General features: G+C 42.3%; 1 protein-coding gene across 2 annotated transcripts in view; it reads left to right on the top strand.

Annotated features, from left to right (window-relative positions):
• Positions 1-5,992, top strand: part of INSC (INSC spindle orientation adaptor protein) — a gene marked incomplete at its 5' end in the record, with an annotated part of 108,716 nt that extends 102,724 nt beyond the window's left edge. For both annotated transcript variants that reach the window (XM_080911384.1, XM_080911385.1), the window contains 3 exons: positions 178-333; positions 2,145-2,221; positions 5,538-5,992. In XM_080911384.1, the coding sequence (XP_080767510.1) occupies positions 178-333; positions 2,145-2,221; positions 5,538-5,666 (362 nt within the window). In that variant the 3' untranslated portion in view covers positions 5,667-5,992. The remainder of the gene's footprint in view (positions 1-177; positions 334-2,144; positions 2,222-5,537) is intronic.
• Between the last annotated feature and the right edge of the window lie 11,444 nt (positions 5,993-17,436).

Here is a 17,436-nt window from a genome sequence, read left to right as displayed (position 1 = left end):
GCATCCCTATGAAGGAGGAAAGGAAAGAGGTGACCATATTCAACTGGCACCTCTGTCGGAGGCTCTCCTACCCCAGGCTTTCCTTGAGCTCTGCAATCTCTCCGCTAGCTCCACTGAGAAAGCTCTACACCGGGAGCGAGGCCAAACTGTCCAAACCATCTGCTGTTTCTCACCCAGGTGTCCATCTCATCATGGGCATGCTGTCTGAGAAGCCAAGGTCTGGGACGCCTGCCGAAGTGGCAGCCTGTGAAAGAGTACAGCAGAAAGCTGCAGTGACCCTGGCCCGCCTCTGCCGAGACCCAGACGTGGCCCGGGAGGCCGTGCGGCTGAGCTGTGAGTGGGGCCGGCTGAGGCTGGTGCAGGACGGGAAGTTTGGGATGGCAGGAGTGATCTCATGGTGCCGTCAGAATGCAGAGGATTAGGACCAACCCGGGTCAGCCCCATTCTTTCCGTGCTGGGAGATGTTGGGGTAGAAACCCTGGGCATAGCTTCTTGTCTAAACTGAAAAGAGAGAGCAGAGCCCTGTCCTTCAGAGACTGATTACTTCCCTCACTTAACCATTCATCCTTTTATTCACCATTTTTTACTCATTCTTCATTCATAGGTTTATTCTCTCAGTAATTCATCGACTCTCATTTATCGGCTCACTGCTTCACTTACTTATGATCAGAATATCCATTAATCCTTTATTTTCTTCTTACAACTTTACTTAAAAGAAACAAAAACCAGAGATATATGTACAGATTTTTAAAAGCATTTGGCATAAAACTATATGAATATATTTTTGTCCATACTTGATTTTTTTTAAAGGATTGATAGTATACATTGAAATTTTACTTGTTACAATGAGCATAAAGTACATGTAAAACAAAACATAACATGGAAATAATCAAAGTTTTCTTGGTGTGTAAAAACTAAACATAATTATTTTTAAATACCAAGAATTGTCACAAGGCTATATTTTTAGCTCTTGAGTTATTAATAACTTAAAGTCTAGGTGTGCCCCACTCTGAGAGGGTGCTATATACACTTACTGTTGTTTTTTTTTCTAATAAAGACTGAGGCTTCCACTTTTTGGCCCCTGTTATTTTTATTTATTTATTTTTTGAGCTTCATATGGTCTGTGAGTTGTTTCTGGGATGTTCAGAGCTTTCTGGGAGTAGTATCCAATTATCAGTGACTGCACATTATGTCTGTTCTTCTGTGACTGGGTTACCTCACTCAGGATGATATTCTCTAATACATCCATTTTCCTAGGAATTTCATAAAGTCATTTTTTCTAATGGCTGAGTATATCCATTAATTCTATCTATTGTTGTTAACGCCCTATTTACACCAACATTCCCAGAACCTCCATTCTATGCTAAGCTCCAGAGCAGTGCACAACCTGTGCACACCCTGCAGATACTTATGTTCCACCACAGCAGAGTTACAGTTACAAAGCAGCAATGAAATAGTTTTATGGTTGGGGCCACCACAGCACAAGGAACAGTGTTACAAGTCACAGCACTAGGAAGGTTGAGAACCTACAGGTACAGAGTACCCGCCCTGAGTGATTCCAGGAGAATGGTCTACACGTGAGAATCAGGAGACTGATGCTCAAAGCCCATCTGATAGATGGAACAGGCCCTGCTTCTCTGTGTGGGTTGATGAATGTTTTAGCAAGGTCATACATGTTCTTTGTGGCGTGTGACAACATTTTCTCAGTAAACCTGTTGGAAATGTTAATGGGGTTTATCGTTTTCTATATTGTTAGCTAAGATGTATTTTCTGACATAGCCAGCTGGGGCAATGTAGTTGGGAGAGCCCAGTGCCTAGGCATGAATGGTAAACATTGTACTCGTAAAACAGAAAGTATGTGCGCCAGAGACCTTGCTTAGAGAAAATGCGCAATATGCTCACAGTGTTTGGCGACAATCAGCCCTGGCCATTGCTCTGGCACTTAGGGGTTTGACTTTGACACTACTTTTCTTGCCCTTGAGCGGGAAGCAGAAAGTCTCTTGGAAATATTCCTTCAGCTGGTTCAGCTTCTCCTCTGCGGATAGGCGCTAAAATGTACCGTGAGTGAAGCTGGCCGGAGCCTCCGGCTCACTTGGCTACGCTTCTCTGACTCAGTTGTCGTGATCTGCTTGTGTCTTGTACAGGTATGTCTCGCCTGATTGAGCTCTGCAGATCCCCCTCTGAGAGGAACAGTAGCGACGCTGTCCTGGTAGCCTGCTTGGTGAGTTCTCAACGTGCCTTCAGCTCACCCCAGGGCTTTAAGGAAGGTAGACTGAGGCCAGGGCAGCTGGTTCTTTCAGAGTTGGCTAAGCCTTGATACCTTTCCAGGCTTTTCTTTCTCATATTAAAATGGTAATGCTAATGTTCATTCCTGTCAATGTGATGAAAGCTATATGTAAAATGAGGATAGAGAGAAGCTGTTCTCCATCCAACTCCTACCACCCCAGAGACCTTTTAGGTCCTAGGTACTGCCAGTAGCAGATTGAAGCCAGAGAGGTGAGCTGTAGGGTTGCTAAGTGGTAGTGTTGATATTATGAAGACTCCAGAATACAGGGGCAAGGAAGTAGACAGCTGTCTGTCCATTGTGAACAATGATGAGAAAGGTTTCTCCTTTTACTCTCAGGAGAAAACTTCTGCCCGGCCCACAGCAGAAAGCATGACAAACTGAAAGTTATTCAACCAGATGCTAAGATCTCCTCCTTGAACCCAAGCAAGTGCATCCGAGGAGCTTTGCACTTCTGGGGACAAGGGGTTCACCTTGACCTAACCTGCTCTAGCAGATGGGCAGTGCATGCTCTGGTCACACTTGTCTTCCTATGGGCTGTGACAAGCCACAGAGCAGACTGAAGTATGGGCTCATGGAGAAGCTGTTAGCTTTCAGAAGAGAGCGCCAAATCTCTGGCCCTCAAGAACACATGGGAGAAGCTGTGGGTGAGGGGTTTCTTCAAGTCTGAGTTATTGCAAAGCCTTCCTCTTGTCCCATTTTAGACTTAGCTCAGATCATCTCTGGGAGTTCCACATGGGCACTGTGCATTTGTAGGAGCAGTTGGCATTGCCATCAGCGGGTATGTCCTTGGGGAGCTGTGTGTCGTTGAGTAGATCAAAGTGCTATAACTCTTATCTAGTAAATATTTGCTGAATTTATGTGTTGTTTCCACTGCTAGGCTGTGGTGATATAGTTGTGCGGACACTTGGGAAAAAAAAACACTTTCCTGCTTTTATTCTATGACCTTTGGGACACTCTCGTCTCCACTGTGCCTCTGGAAGTCTGGGGAAGAGTTTTAATCTCTTCTGTGAATCCTTTGTCCACAATTTTACACAGTATATAGTGTATTTCAAGCATATTAACCCCCTTTAGCCGCTTCTATCCCCCCCATCCAGTCTGGATTTTTTGTTCCTAATAAGTTTCCCTCCCAATTTTTAAATGCATAGAAAATTAATGTGGAGTTTGAAAATGGCACCAATTACATTAAAAACTATTCTATACTTATGCACACAGCATGTTAAAATGTGATTGATCGTGACAGTAAATACTATTTGGAGATACTGTCAATATCTTTTATGGGGTCTGAAGATGTCTGTGATTTCTGTTGAAGAGCAATGTCAGACATCAGAAAGATCCAGTTTGTTACAACATTGACAACCAAAGTGCTGTTTGGAGAGGAATTAGTAAGGAGAGAGAGAGAGAGAGAGAGAGAGAGAGAGAGAGAGAGAGAGAGAGAGAGAGAGAGAGAGAGAGAGAGAGAGACAGAGAGAGACAGAGAGAGAGAGAGAGAGAGCCTTTCTCCTCCGAGTTCATGGGCCTTCTTGGGCCTATTTTTCTATCAAACAAAATGAGGAAGAATTATTAGCTGACAAACACATAGTCATTGTCCCCAACTCCCTGATCTTCACTGCTCTGGCAGCGGCAACTGCCAGGCTGAAGGGCTTGATAGCTAAAGTTAAGGACACCGAGAGCACTTGGGACACTAGGATGCCTCCATCGTGAGGGCTTCTTGCTATTACTACTGGCATTTTCACCGTTTCTTGAGAGAGTACATAGACGTTTTGGCTGATATCTTTGATCTCTTCGAGAGCTTTCAACTGGAAAGGGACTACACTTGTTCTTGTGGACAAGTGGGTGGTCACTTTCTCACCCATCCCCCATGTGTGTGCTGAGTGCATTCTCCTGTGAGAGTCTGACTTAAGGTGTTTGTATCAGACATGCATTAAATTTTCCATGGCTCTTCACTATTTCCTTCACATATTGTCCACTTACTGACCTTCTAAGTGTGGCTCTGCCCTGGCACTAGACTTGAAGGCCCCCTACTCTTTCCAGTTCTTGTGCAACTCTGCCTGGCAGCACTGACTTGACCCATACCCCAAACAAACCCCATCTTTGCAACTCTGTTACAGCCCAGGAGGCTCAGAGCTAAATCCCCATCTGATGATATTTTCCAGGATCCTTCTGTGCTACAAAAGCAGGAAATACACAGTGTATAACCTTAGTTTCCCGATTGTCTTTCGATATAATTCTCTGGAGGATTGGGCCTTTTGAACAGACCATCTTGTTTCTAGCCATGCTCTTTCCTTTCCACTCTCTCAAGGCATTAGTCTCACTGTTTTAACTTCGAGGAGGAGTTATCACTCTCCCCTGATTTTAGAATGTTCTAAGGGGAAACACCTTTGTATTGACTTATGACTTTTTACATGACCTTGACTTTGGCTCCTATTTATTGTCTGACTTTACAGTTGGTTGACTTGCCCACATTGCCCACTGATGCTGGGGAATATCCATTGTCTAGCTCATTAAAGGCTCCAAAATTGGGTACAGGCCTCTGGGCAGCAAGATGACAGATGCATGGAGCCTGGCCAGGCAGGTGGAGTTGGGAACCTCTTTTCTGTTCCTATGCCTTCCTTCTGGCCTGAAGGTTGTCCTCCGGTGGAGGGAGGACAATTCAATTCTCTTGTGTTGAGAAAGTAATAGCACTGATTGCCTTTGGCAAACTGATTGATTTTTCCATAGCAAAGTAGCTTTCCGTAGGCAACTGTCTTCATTTAATACTTGAGCATCCAAAAGCGAGGCCACCTCACTATACTGCCTCCGCCTGTCTCCATCTCTCCCTCTTTTGACTTCCCAGCATCCTTCTCCACCTTGACTCCAGCTTCCCCGCCTCCTTTCTCTTTTCTTCCCATCTTTTAGTGCTCTGTGAGGGACTTGCTGCAGTTTTGGGTGAATAACCCTTGTTTCTGGAATTTACTCATTGAGAGCAATAATTTGAGTTCATGGAGGCCTCTGGAAGTTCCAGTCACTGGGAAGAACTCATTTTGAACGTACATACATCACTACTTGACTAGATTCTTAAAAGCAGATCTTTAAAATGAATAGTTTCCCAGAGTGATTTTTTTTTTTAAAGTATCATCAGACAAGGGTCAGGTAATCAGATGAAATTTTTTGGTTCGTATGTGACATTTCTCAAATGCATCTCTGGGGCAGCTGAAGGAAGCACATACCCATGTGGGGTGCAGTCTGACAGTGTCTTCTCTTCTCTCCACAGGCTGCCCTTCGTCGGTTGGCTGGTGTCTGTCCCGAAGGCCTTCAGGACTCTGACTTCCAGCAGCTGGTCCAGCCTCGGCTTGTGGATTCCTTCTTGCTCTGTAGCAATATGGAGGAGAGTTTTGTGTAGGGGGCATGGAGAGGAGACACACTGTGCGTGGGAGAGGAGACACACTGTGTGCACTCAACTCATTATCCCTTCTCAGCTCCTTATTTATATGTAATTTATTTTTTACATGAAACAGGAAGAGAAATCATCAGTGAGTAGCTGGTCCTCGGGAATCTCTTCCCCCCACCCCTTTCTCTCTCTGGCTTCTGTGGCTATGTAGATGCAGAAGATGAATTGTGTCAAGGCTACCATGACAGGCTGTCACAGGTGACTCCCCTTTCTAGCGCTTCTTCTCTCTCAAATATATTCTTGCCTATGTAAAAAACAAAACAAACAAACAAACAAACAAAAAGCCCAACTTTGAATTAGATCATTTTAACTACCCAGCCTTTTTTAAAAGTTAGCTTTATTCTTTTTCAGAAATTTACAGTGAATTTTGCAGTTGAAAAGATACACTGTAAGGAAATGTTTTTCTTTAATAAATGGAATTATGAAAATATATCTTTATTTTCTGCTTGCGTTGTATCTTTAAACTCGGGTTTTGGTTCTCATGGTTTCACGCCACAGGCACTTCTCCATCAGTTTAAGGCACAGAGAGAGTTGTCTTGTTTTTATAAGAATATTTAACATATGACTGTCAATATACCCAAACTTAGCTTCCCTTGGTTCCTCTGTCCTGGGAAACCCATACCTTCTGGTGAGGCGTGTCCTGCACTGAGACATGGTACATGAGTCCTCCACAGGAGGCTGCTGGGAGGAGGTGGTGCCTAAATGGCCTGAGACTGAGAATTTTTTACCAGCTCTGTGTCCATCTATGGCTGGTCCCCAGGCTCATAGATGGAAAGTGAGCATGGTGACAATATTCACAGCACATGAGTGAGCCTCCAACCTCTCCACAAAGCTCCTCTTTCAATGTTGCTGCTCAGTAGTATTACGCATCTGTGAGACCTGAAAGTTATGATGTCATTGTGCTGTGACATGATTTGTGTGTGTGTGTGTGTGTGTCTGTCTGTCAAAGGATAACTGGATAACTTGTGGAAGTTGTTTACATTATTATACCATGTGGGTCCTGAGGCTCCAACTCAGGTCCACAGGTATGATGGTAAATTCCTTACTCTCTGGGCCATCTTGCCTGCCCCCATGATAATGGTTTTATAAAGGTCAAGAAATATTTCTCGAACACCCAATTACTAATATAAACGAGTTAATATATTGCTTCAGGTCCTGAGCCAAGCACCTAATGCCTCTTTTATTCCTCACAATAATCATATGGCAGTTCATCACTGTTCGTGGATATATTTTTATATGTGATCATACTACTAGATCACCTGGCTGAGGATAGTGGTTTATAAGTTATGCTGGAATATGAATATGGCAAACTCTATTGCCAGAGCCATTGCTGTTCCATAGACCCCCTAGAGTGACAGTGATGAGTAGCGGGACACTTGCATGCTATTGTCTAAGTTCAAGCACTTGCTTTGAAGCTTCTACATTAATTTCTTATGAATACATTAGTCTTTACCCATATATTATTTAGTTAATTCTTTCCTAGCCAGGCAAGGTCACTCTGCAGATGAGGAAATAAAGAAAATCTCTTTATGGCTGAGACAATTGTGCTCAGACACCAAATAAATGGCTCCGAGTCCCTGTCCAAAGCTTGCACACTTAGTTTTTATTTATCTTCAAAGATTGTTTTCTATTTTATGTATATGTTTCTTTTGCCTGCTTGTATGTCTCTGCAATATGAGTGTGCAGTACACATGGAGATTAGATGTTCCAGATCTGTAGTTATAGATGGCTATTAGCCACCATGCGAGTGTACCAGATCCAGGTTCTGTACCAGAAGAGTAAGGGATTTTAACCGTTGAGCCATCTCTCTAGCTGAAGCGAGAAGCATTTTGATGGATCTCATTTAATTACATGAGATGGTTGTTTAGATGTTGACACCTTTTACCATGCCTTGTTGATATCATGCCTGGTCTCATCAGGATTTCAAAATACAGGAACGGTACCATGCCTGAAAGCACAAATCATATTACTCAGGACAAATATTTTCAGTTATCTTCTTTTGAAAGACATCCAACTTGGTTCATTCTTTTTGAAAAATGTCTTTCAGATGTTTCAGTCTGTTGTTTGCCTGTCAGTTAATCTTTTGAGTAGAAATAGTGGGGAAAATGACTAGATCACAATTTAGCTATGTATCTGCCTTCTCCTTGGAGGTGACTCCCTTTATAGCTCGGAATAAAGTTAAAATGCTGAGTCCAGTTCTCATTTTTGTCAATAAGAGTTCCAGAAACTAAAACAGCACAGGCCAAAGGATCAATATTTACTAAAATTAACATTTCCAAGTACTGCATTAAGACTATTCCTGAGTGGAATTGTTACTCAGACTTTAGAGGTTGTGGCAGAATTCAGTAGGAGTATACAGTTGGTGCCACTCTCTTGAACCTCAAATGCACAGTGTTATTTACCATTACTTATGTCCCATTAGTAATGTCATCAAGTGAAAATACAAGGTAAATAAGTAAGTCTTTGGAGTGATGAAAATAGCCTTGACTTTGGGAATCTTTGGATGCCACTTGGACCCCCACTTGGAGCACCACTGGTTTAGTTGATCTTTGCATTTAGTTATTAAAGAAACCGGAGCCTGTGTTGACAGGAAGAAAGTGATTTTTCCCCTAAACACACAGATTGAAGACTTGGTGGGTTGCAGGTCAAAGTTCTGCTCACTAGTTCTGCAGGCTAGTTGGTCAGTAAGACAAAAATAGCTGAGATTAAGGAAAAGGAGTAATAGATATGTTGAAAATCTTTAATGTAATGCTTGCAAATGTGTATGAATATCAGGCAGAGTCATGGATATAGAATTCAACTCAATTCAAATAAAAATGTCTAGTAAAAGGACTACTTGGGGAGTTATGAGTTCAGTGAATCACCGGAGACTGTTGAGCCAACCAGGGGTTGACAGTAGACTGCTCTTAGCAACCTTGGGTACCAAAATTATCTGAGATAACCAAGTTGCCCCAGGCCAAAGAAGCAATTGTGGATATAACAGAGACTCAGCCCCTGATGTGAGCGGAGAAGCAGTAGACCAGATGTCTGCTCATATCTGACTTCCCTCTGGCGTCCCCTGTTGTCTTGTCTGCTGCTCTGAGAGCCATATGATGGCATATTTAGGGACCAGATCCTTGAGGAGAGAGCAGGATGGAAGCCAATGGAGATAGACCTGCTTGTGTCAAAATCACCCAGCTCTCATTCGCCAGACAACTACTCTCATGAGAATGAAGCATCCAGAACCAAAGATGTATCTCCTTTCCCTTTATGCCTTACCCTTCTGGGTCTACCTAGACAATTGCCAGTTATGATAGAGCAGTGCTATGAGTAAGCGCATGGATTAAACACTGAGAGTTGAAGGGAACATCAGCACTAAAATTTGACTTCAAGGGAAAGAGTTCCAAGTGAAGAGCTAAAGAAAATGTTCAAAAGTCAAAAAGACTGTCTTATTGGCTTTCTATGTGGTTAATGAAATTTGGGAGCAGTAGGTGTATCGGTCTAGTTTTCAAATATTAGTTATGGTTTTCAGTAAGAAAGAAGCCTCTTCAAAGGTACCAAGATGCAAATGACAACATGCCTGCTCCACTGAAAGATACTCAGTGAGAGGTCCTGTCCTCAGGGAATTCACAGCTTTGTCATGCCGTGTCCTGACTTATTAAACCTCAAAGTAATTATTGTCCCTGCAGCAATGTCTTTGTGCAACACACATTCATAGTATGGAGATATGGTGTTATACCTAAAGGAAGCTTTACTGATAACCTAAAGAACGAGACAGAATAAGAAAGGGAGTTGGACATTGAATGAAAAACTCAGAATAAGACTTAAAGTGCTTAAAGGTCAATATAATTCAGAAAGGTGATCTTTTGAGCGAGGAAGTTTAAAATAGGAATGAGAGAAAGAAGTAGGGATCTGGGTAGAGTTTAGAGTTCTGATCCACAGGATGTGGGAAAAGGATATGCCCATAACCCCCAAGCAGGATGACATAACTAAGCCCTAACTGGTGAGGTCATCAAAGCCTCAGCAATTTTCAAGTGTCTTTGGGTCATAGACTCTACTAGCTTGGACAATCAGCTTCTGGGCCCCTGGGGAGCTCTAGGCTGAAAGTCATAACAGCATAAAGTCTCCAGGCAGAAAAATCTGAGACTTAAAGAGGGAGAAAAGAGGCAGCTGTTAGCTCAGTCAATTTGTTTAATTTTGTCCCAAAGAATTGGATTAATTTTAATCCCACTGTGGTGTTTTATCTTCTCTGTCTACTTGAATGGCTTCAAAATCACTTGGAAAATGCACCTCTGGGTTTATCTATGAGGATGTTTTCCAAAGAGAAATAACTAAGGAGGGAATACACATCTTGGATGTTGGCAGAGCAGCCTGTAGCCTGGAGTTCCACACTGAATAAAAAGAACAGGCATGCACATGCACACAGACCAGAGGGAGAGAAAAGGAGAGGGAGAGGGAGTAGAGGGAGAGCTGGAAGCCAACATTTATCTCTCTGTATCTTCTCTGCAGACTCACTGTGATCAGCAGAAAAGGTGTGATGGCAGTGCTGTGAGGAAGTCTCCATTGCAACTGAAAGTTGATGCTTGAAGATACTAAGAAGCAACGTAAAAGAAACAAAACAAAACAAAACAAAAAACAACGAAAAAACAGAGTTAATGCTGATTATGATTGAACCCATGTCTGTGTGACTTCAGAGGCCAATTACACAGAGAGCAGGAACTTAGTAGCAATCACTTTCTAGAAAGGCTTGAGGTTTATCTAGAGCCATAGTCCTTCCTTTAGCCAATATACCGTGAGGGGCTGCTGGTGGCTCAAGGAAGAAAAAGAAGTAGAGGTCATTGCTGGGATTATCTTGGATGTAGACTGTGAGGTGGTAAGCTGGTGTCAGGTGGGTTCATTTGCTATAAAGCAGAGTGGCTAAAACTACATGCTGTCGGTTTGAATCCTGGTTCTATGTGAATCTTTGGGCATGAAGCATGTCTCACTGTGCTTTATTTTCCTCATCTATATGAAGAGGAAATGATATTACCTGAGTCATAGAGTTGTAGGTCATACCTGAATGTTTCCATGATTGCAAAGTGAATAGAATAGTGTCTAAGAACAAGTTCTCAATAAGCATAGCCTAATTTCACAGTTGTGTCTGACCAGGTTTCCTGGTCCCACATGTAGGAGGGCCTGCCCATTGTGAGAGGTGCTACGTTGGTGGTCCTGGGTTCTATAAGAAAGCAGGCTGAGCAAACCATGGGGAGCAAGACAGTTAGCAGCATCCCTCCACAGCATTAGTATCAGCTCCTGCCTCCAGATTTCTGCCCTGTTTGAGTTCCTGTCCTGACTTCAGTGATTGACTATGATGTGGAAGTATAACCAAATAAACCCTCTCCTCCTTTGGTCATGGTACTTCATCTTAGCAAGAGAAACCCTAAGATAGCTGCCATGATTAGCATCAGCTCTCTATCAGCCTTTGTGCAGGCTCTACATCATTAAATTCTAGAGAAGCTCTCAGGATTCCTTCCTGATCCCCTTTTACCAATAAGCACGTAATATCAGAGAAACTATTCATTGCCATGAACACTCAACTAGTAATGGTCAACAGGATTGGACCAAAGCTGATAATCACTGTCCTTGGCACATCTACACTTGAATGTATGTGTGTGTGTGTGTGTGTGTCTTCATTGAGAAAATAATTGCCATTCTAAGTTAATTAATATATATCTACATATTCACAATCTTTATTTGTTGAAATTACTGAAGTAAGCATGATTATTTTCTCAGAGAGAAAGAACAGGATTGGGAGTGACTATAACTTAATGAAAGCAGAATCCCTTGATGACTTCCAATTTCTACTCAAGCTTTGGTAAAAAGGCAAGACAAGTGGATAGTGCACACTATGGATTCCACCTTCAAGGTGCCACAGCCTCGGAAACAGATGTATTTATTTTACTTCTTAAAATCTCTAGGTAGGAATCGGAGAAAATTTCTATGTTCATAATCTTATTATCTCCTTCACAGTGACTTTTATTCAGAGGGGGAACTCTACTTGATTGCTGGTAGCAAAAATGAGGATATTTAAGTGTTAATGTGAATGTACACACACACACACACACACACACACACACACACACACACAATTTACAGAGGTGGGGGAGCCTCGTTTGATTTCAAACCTTCAAAGGAAACTGGAAGTCCATAGAAAAATCCATAAAATTTTCTGTGCTTATGTTTTAAATCCTGTCATTATTCAGAAGCAAGACTCTCATCCCTTTATAGACACAGTAGCCTGGCATTTTCTTTTATGATCATGGCCTCTCTCCTTTCTAGATTGAGAGAGAATCACTCTCAGTGTAGGCAGAATCCACCATTAAGTTAAAAAAACAAAACAAAACAAAACAAACAAAACAAAACAAAACGAATTTCTCGCTGTAGGGTGAGACTTGGTGACTACAGGTGACAGCGGAGAATTGCCTCGTAGGTAGATGAGATTCACTGAGTATCTGTCTTCAGGGAAGGCTGGACAAAGAGCAGCTTCTGGAATATAAGCCCTACTCACTGCTCCTGCCCGGACTGTGCTTTCTCTGAGTACACGTAACTCTCGAGAAATGCCATGGCCGTGGCTGGGAGAGTAGAGTAGGTGGGGTTGGGTGCTAATTCTAAGGGTGCTTGAAACCTTTATTTCTTGGATCTTAACACTAGTTAAGACTTAGCAATGAACTGATCTATGTCTCTGAAGCATTTCAAAGTCCACCTGGGGAGATCCATTTATGTGGTATGTCTGGAGGACACATCACACAAACAGCTAACACACAATTTTATTTCTACTTGACACTTTTGTACGAAGGGCCTTTGAGAGGATTTCCAAAATTTGAACAAGCTATTCTTACTTGTTTGCTTGTTTGAATGTCTGGTATATGTGTGGAGGACACACAGTACATATGTTCATGGAGGCCAGATACTAACATTGGTTGTCTTCCCCTATCATTATCCATCACCAATTCAGCTTGACTGGCTAGGCAGCAAGTCCTCAGGATCCTCCGGTCTCTGCCTCTACAGCACTAGCATTCTAGGAGCATCTGCATATCCAGTATTTTCACAGGGCTTTGGGGGAGTTAACTCTACTGCCAGAGCCATTGCACCAGCTGGGTGCCCTAGTGTATCTCCAGGGATCAGCCTTTCTGTCAGCTGCAATGGCATGAATAAAGGACAGATTGTGTTCTGAGAAATGCGGGGACTGGGTACAATGGCTTTCTGGAGGAGAAGCTATATCACTCAGAAACTCAGCGTATTTATCATACACAGTAGAACAGGGAGGTAAAATTGTTGCATACAGCTGAACAAGGGGGTAGGATTATTTCATAATAATAAGATAAATAAAAAGCCAGGGTTATTATTTACAGCAGAACAAGGAGGTGGGTTTAACTAATTAGAAGCAGACTCTGTAGGAAGTAATCTTCAGGCTGTAAACTGCAAGGGGAAGAAAGCATACTTCCTCTTCATTCACACTCAGACCAGAGGAAAGTTTTACCATTCATCTGGGTCTCACCCACAGGAGGCTTCACTACTTGCATGGATCTGGGGCATTGGGGTTCTTGACATGGTCATGCCACGTCAACAATACATGTTCACACAAGATTTTCCTTGTTCTCTATACTTGTCCTGAATGAGTTATTTTAATAGTCAGAGCATCAGGCAACGAAAGTGGATCTCTTCCCTGAATTCATTTCCAACATCCCTTGTAGCCTCCAGAATGTAGCTTCTATCTTATTTCCCAGCAATTTCCTTGAGCATCCAGGGTCTAGAACTGTCATGGAGCTTTCTCCTGGAATCTTCAGGGAGTGGGATTTGCATTGATGTTCTAAGATCCACTTGCTTGGGTTCAGAAAAGCCAAAGGAGTTCAGATCTGGATGTCACAACACCATCTAAGAAGTGGTACTGGGTAAGGCTGTTGGCATCTCTTTGTCTGAGATGACTTCCTAGGAAGCCTTGTATGTTCATCCATCATGGGAGTTCTGTGACCAGGGACCTTGTGATATTTCTCTATAAGCATGGCCTTCCTTTATTTATGTCTTAGATGACCTTGCAGAGTCCTTGGACTTGCTGGTGGTCTCTTACCTCTGCTGTGGGTTAACTTACCTCAGGCATGCCATGTTTTCTGACTCTCTGATCGAGATTTACTTCATTTCCCAAGATCTTGGGCACAGTGACAAAAACTACTGAGCAGCACAGACTGCACACAAGCAGAAAGGTCGTGAGGCATGCCTAGAAGGTCATGTAGGTCTGGAAGGTCCTTGCAGATTGGCTGCTTGGTGCGAGTCATGGTTAAAGGAGTGAGATAGTATGAAATTCACAAAGAATCAATAAAAGGCTCAATAAAAACACCCTTGTGGCATTAACATCTTAAGAGCATATGAAGAGACACTGAACAGTCTGGAAATACACATGAGGATGTTTAATATACGCAAATAAACAATGATGTGCAGTCACTAGCCAGGCACTGTTTAAATTTAGTGAGTGGAGAAAGAGAAAAGGTGAGAGAGGCAGCCACAGCCTCCCAATTCTGTTGAATGACCCTATGCATCATGAGGAAGCTATTATTAAATATTATTTCCAAATCTCCACTTTCTTTTCCTCTACCTTTGAAAAGTTAATGCAACAGTCCAGAATGAGTACATTGCGATCTGCAAAAAAAATGAGCATATCTACTCAGAAGAAACAAACAAAAGGAGTGAGATCAATTCCCTATTTTAAAGACCTTCTTAGAGGTCAAGGAAATGGGTCTTCCACCTACTCCCTAAAGGTTTATACCTTTAGCTTGGGACATTCAGCTGACATTTTAGACACGTCAAAACACTACACTTAAACCTATGTATCAGTTAAAACCTCTTCCTTGTTTAACAGTGTTTTGCAGTATGAAGTAGCTTTCTTCTTACTGCCTGGAATATCCTTAACAGGTAAGAACTCAGACACTGCAAGGATGTGAAAGGCAGTTGGAGCCACACAATCTCAGCAAGGGCCAAAATCAGAGAGCTCCCGTGAGCCATGTCTAAGATACGTGATTTTATTATTTCTGGTTAGGTGCCAATTTGAACCGTGTTGTTATTTTACATTTCAGTAGAGAGAATAGATTGATGGTGACAAATTCACATGATGAAGTGGCGTAAATGTCTTGGGAATGGGAGTATTTCTCAAAAATATACCTTCGGTTAAAAAAGAGAAGGTTTTGAAAAATAGGCTCAGTACAATGCTACTCATGCCAAAGTTGGGAATGCATTATGTATTATGGCACAGTTATTTGAAAATGATTTATTATGAAAGCAATAGCACTTAGATGGTAGTGTGGGTTGACTTTGATTCCCCTGAGATTTATACGAGAAAATGTATTAGAATGTGAGGTTAAGGTCACGGCAAATGTAATTAATTAATGTGAAGTCCTATCATAGTTAGCTGGGCCTCTAGTCAAATATGATAGGCACATGAGGAAGTTTAGGCTTACCTGCAAGGGGTATTATATAAAGTTGTACTTTTGCTGCCCCAACCAAGGAAGTACCAGGAGCTCAGATGGCAAGAGCTAAGCTAGCCCTGATCTCCCAAGAGGCCCTTTTAATACTGATTTTCTTTGTTTATGTGCCAAGCTATATGACAAGAGCAACTTAAGGAAGGGAGTTTTGGCTGACAATTTGAGGGTGCAGTCCATCCTGACTGGAGAGTCACAGCAGCAAGAGTTTGAGGTCTCTTGTCACGTGGTGGCTGCTGTCAGGAAGGAGCAAGCAGTGAGTCCGCTTGGGCTCACTTCACCTTCTGCTCAACCTCAGACTCCCATCCCAAAGACCGGCCTCCCTCCCTCAGCCCCTGTAGATAATCCCTCACATATGCCACACAGGCTTGTCTCCTAGGTGACTTTTAGATCTTGTTAAGTTGACAGTATTAACAACCATAGCCCTGCTAGATACCTTTGCTTCAAAATCTTTTTAAAATTTATATATTTATTTATTTGCATCCCAAATGCTCCCCCCCCCATTGGTTTCCCCTTTCGGAGTTCCTCTCCCATATCCCCTCACCTTTGCCTCTGAGAGGGCAGCCTCCCTCCCCCCTCACCAACCATGGGACATCAAGTCTCTGCAAGATTAAGTTCATCCTCTCCCACTGAGGACAGACATGGCAGCCCTCTGATACATATGTTCAGGGGTGCTCAGAACAGCCTGTATATGCTCAGTCTCTGGGAGTTTTCAGGGGTCCAGGTTAGTTAATAATGTTAGACTTCCTATTGGGTTGCCATCTCCTTGAGGGCCTAGCCTCCAGAAACATGCGAGGATACATCGCTGTCCCTTAAGACACCTAGCTTACAGGGCTTTGTTATATCAGTTTCAAAAAACAATTACAGGGGTGATACACATTAACTTAAAGGTAATCCCTAAACCATGCTCAGAGGGAGGGAGCTGGAACTAGGAAGGAGTATATTAGACAATTTAATTAATAATAAAATAAAAGACTGTCAGCACTCATAGTAAAATGTCAATAGTTTTTAAATCTAACTGGTGGACATACTTGCTATATAGTCCCCATCATTTTCTTAATATACAAAGAGTCCTAAAATTTAAAAAATTAGAGGCATATTGATATTGACATACCCATGACTGGTGTGGCAAGGTCACCTGCTAATGACAAAGCATCAAATAACTTAAAACCCTGGCTATGGGTGTCAATATGTGAGAATCAACTCAGTGGGGCTGTTCAGGGAAAACCAGACAGTGGGCATAAGAAGATTTAGTTTTAGAGACAGACACCTTATTCATGCATCTCATTCCCTGAAGTTCCTTTAGCACGAAAACTGCATCTCTAATCTAGCTTTGGGGTTGAGATGTAAGGTCAGAATTTTTACCAGTTAGAGAGACAGATTCTCATGCAAACTACTGTTTCTGAAACTAACATTCAGACAGTATCTTTTCTAGGGCAGTGGGTGATGTAATCCCATATGTTAATATGCAACCCAAAGAGGTTCATGAATTTCACACTGACATCTGCTGGACCCTCTGAATACTTCCTGCTCTATGTTAGAACCAGGGATTATGAAGCAGGATAACTCCCAGCAGCCCCCTCAAGAGCTCTCTGACCTGGGGCGGGTCTGACTGGCATGCTGAGATAGGCAACTTGAAATCAAATTTAAGATCTTTTGCTCACTAAACACATTTAGCATAATACATCCATGGCAGAATGAGGCAGGACATCTAGGGTATAATTAACAATCACTATTCTATGACAGTCTCAGAAACACAAATGCCAATTTGCTTGTCAAATTCCAAAGAGAGAGGACGAGACCATGTGGTAACCACACAAAACAAAGACCTTGTTTTCAGGATCAGGCTTAGCAATTGCTGTGTCCTTTGTGTAGGAAAAAAGCAAAAGAAAAAGAAAGAAAACCCTGTCGTGTTTTGGTCCACTGGCTCCTAGGTACAAGTTCACTACCCAATTGTCTCTTTAGAATTATCTAATCCCAGTTATTTCTTTGGGAAAATTTATAAAGATGTAAATATGGAGCCTTCAACCAGGATGAAGTAAGTAGTTCATGTGGCTGATATACATCAAGTGCCTTTGGTTGAGATGGACTGGATTCATGTCCACCAAAAGCTCAAGCTTCCATTATAATTTAGTGTTGCTTTAGACAGACAAGAATGTGGTTTTAGACCCTTTTTAAAAAGTGTGTGTGTGTGTAAGAGAGAGAGAGAGAGAGAGAGAGAGAGAGAGAGAGAG

This window comes from Micromys minutus (assembly GCF_963924665.1).
Source record: "Micromys minutus genome assembly, chromosome: 2".
Lineage (NCBI taxonomy): Eukaryota > Metazoa > Chordata > Mammalia > Rodentia > Muridae > Micromys > Micromys minutus.
This window is presented reverse-complemented; position numbering and strand designations above follow the sequence as displayed.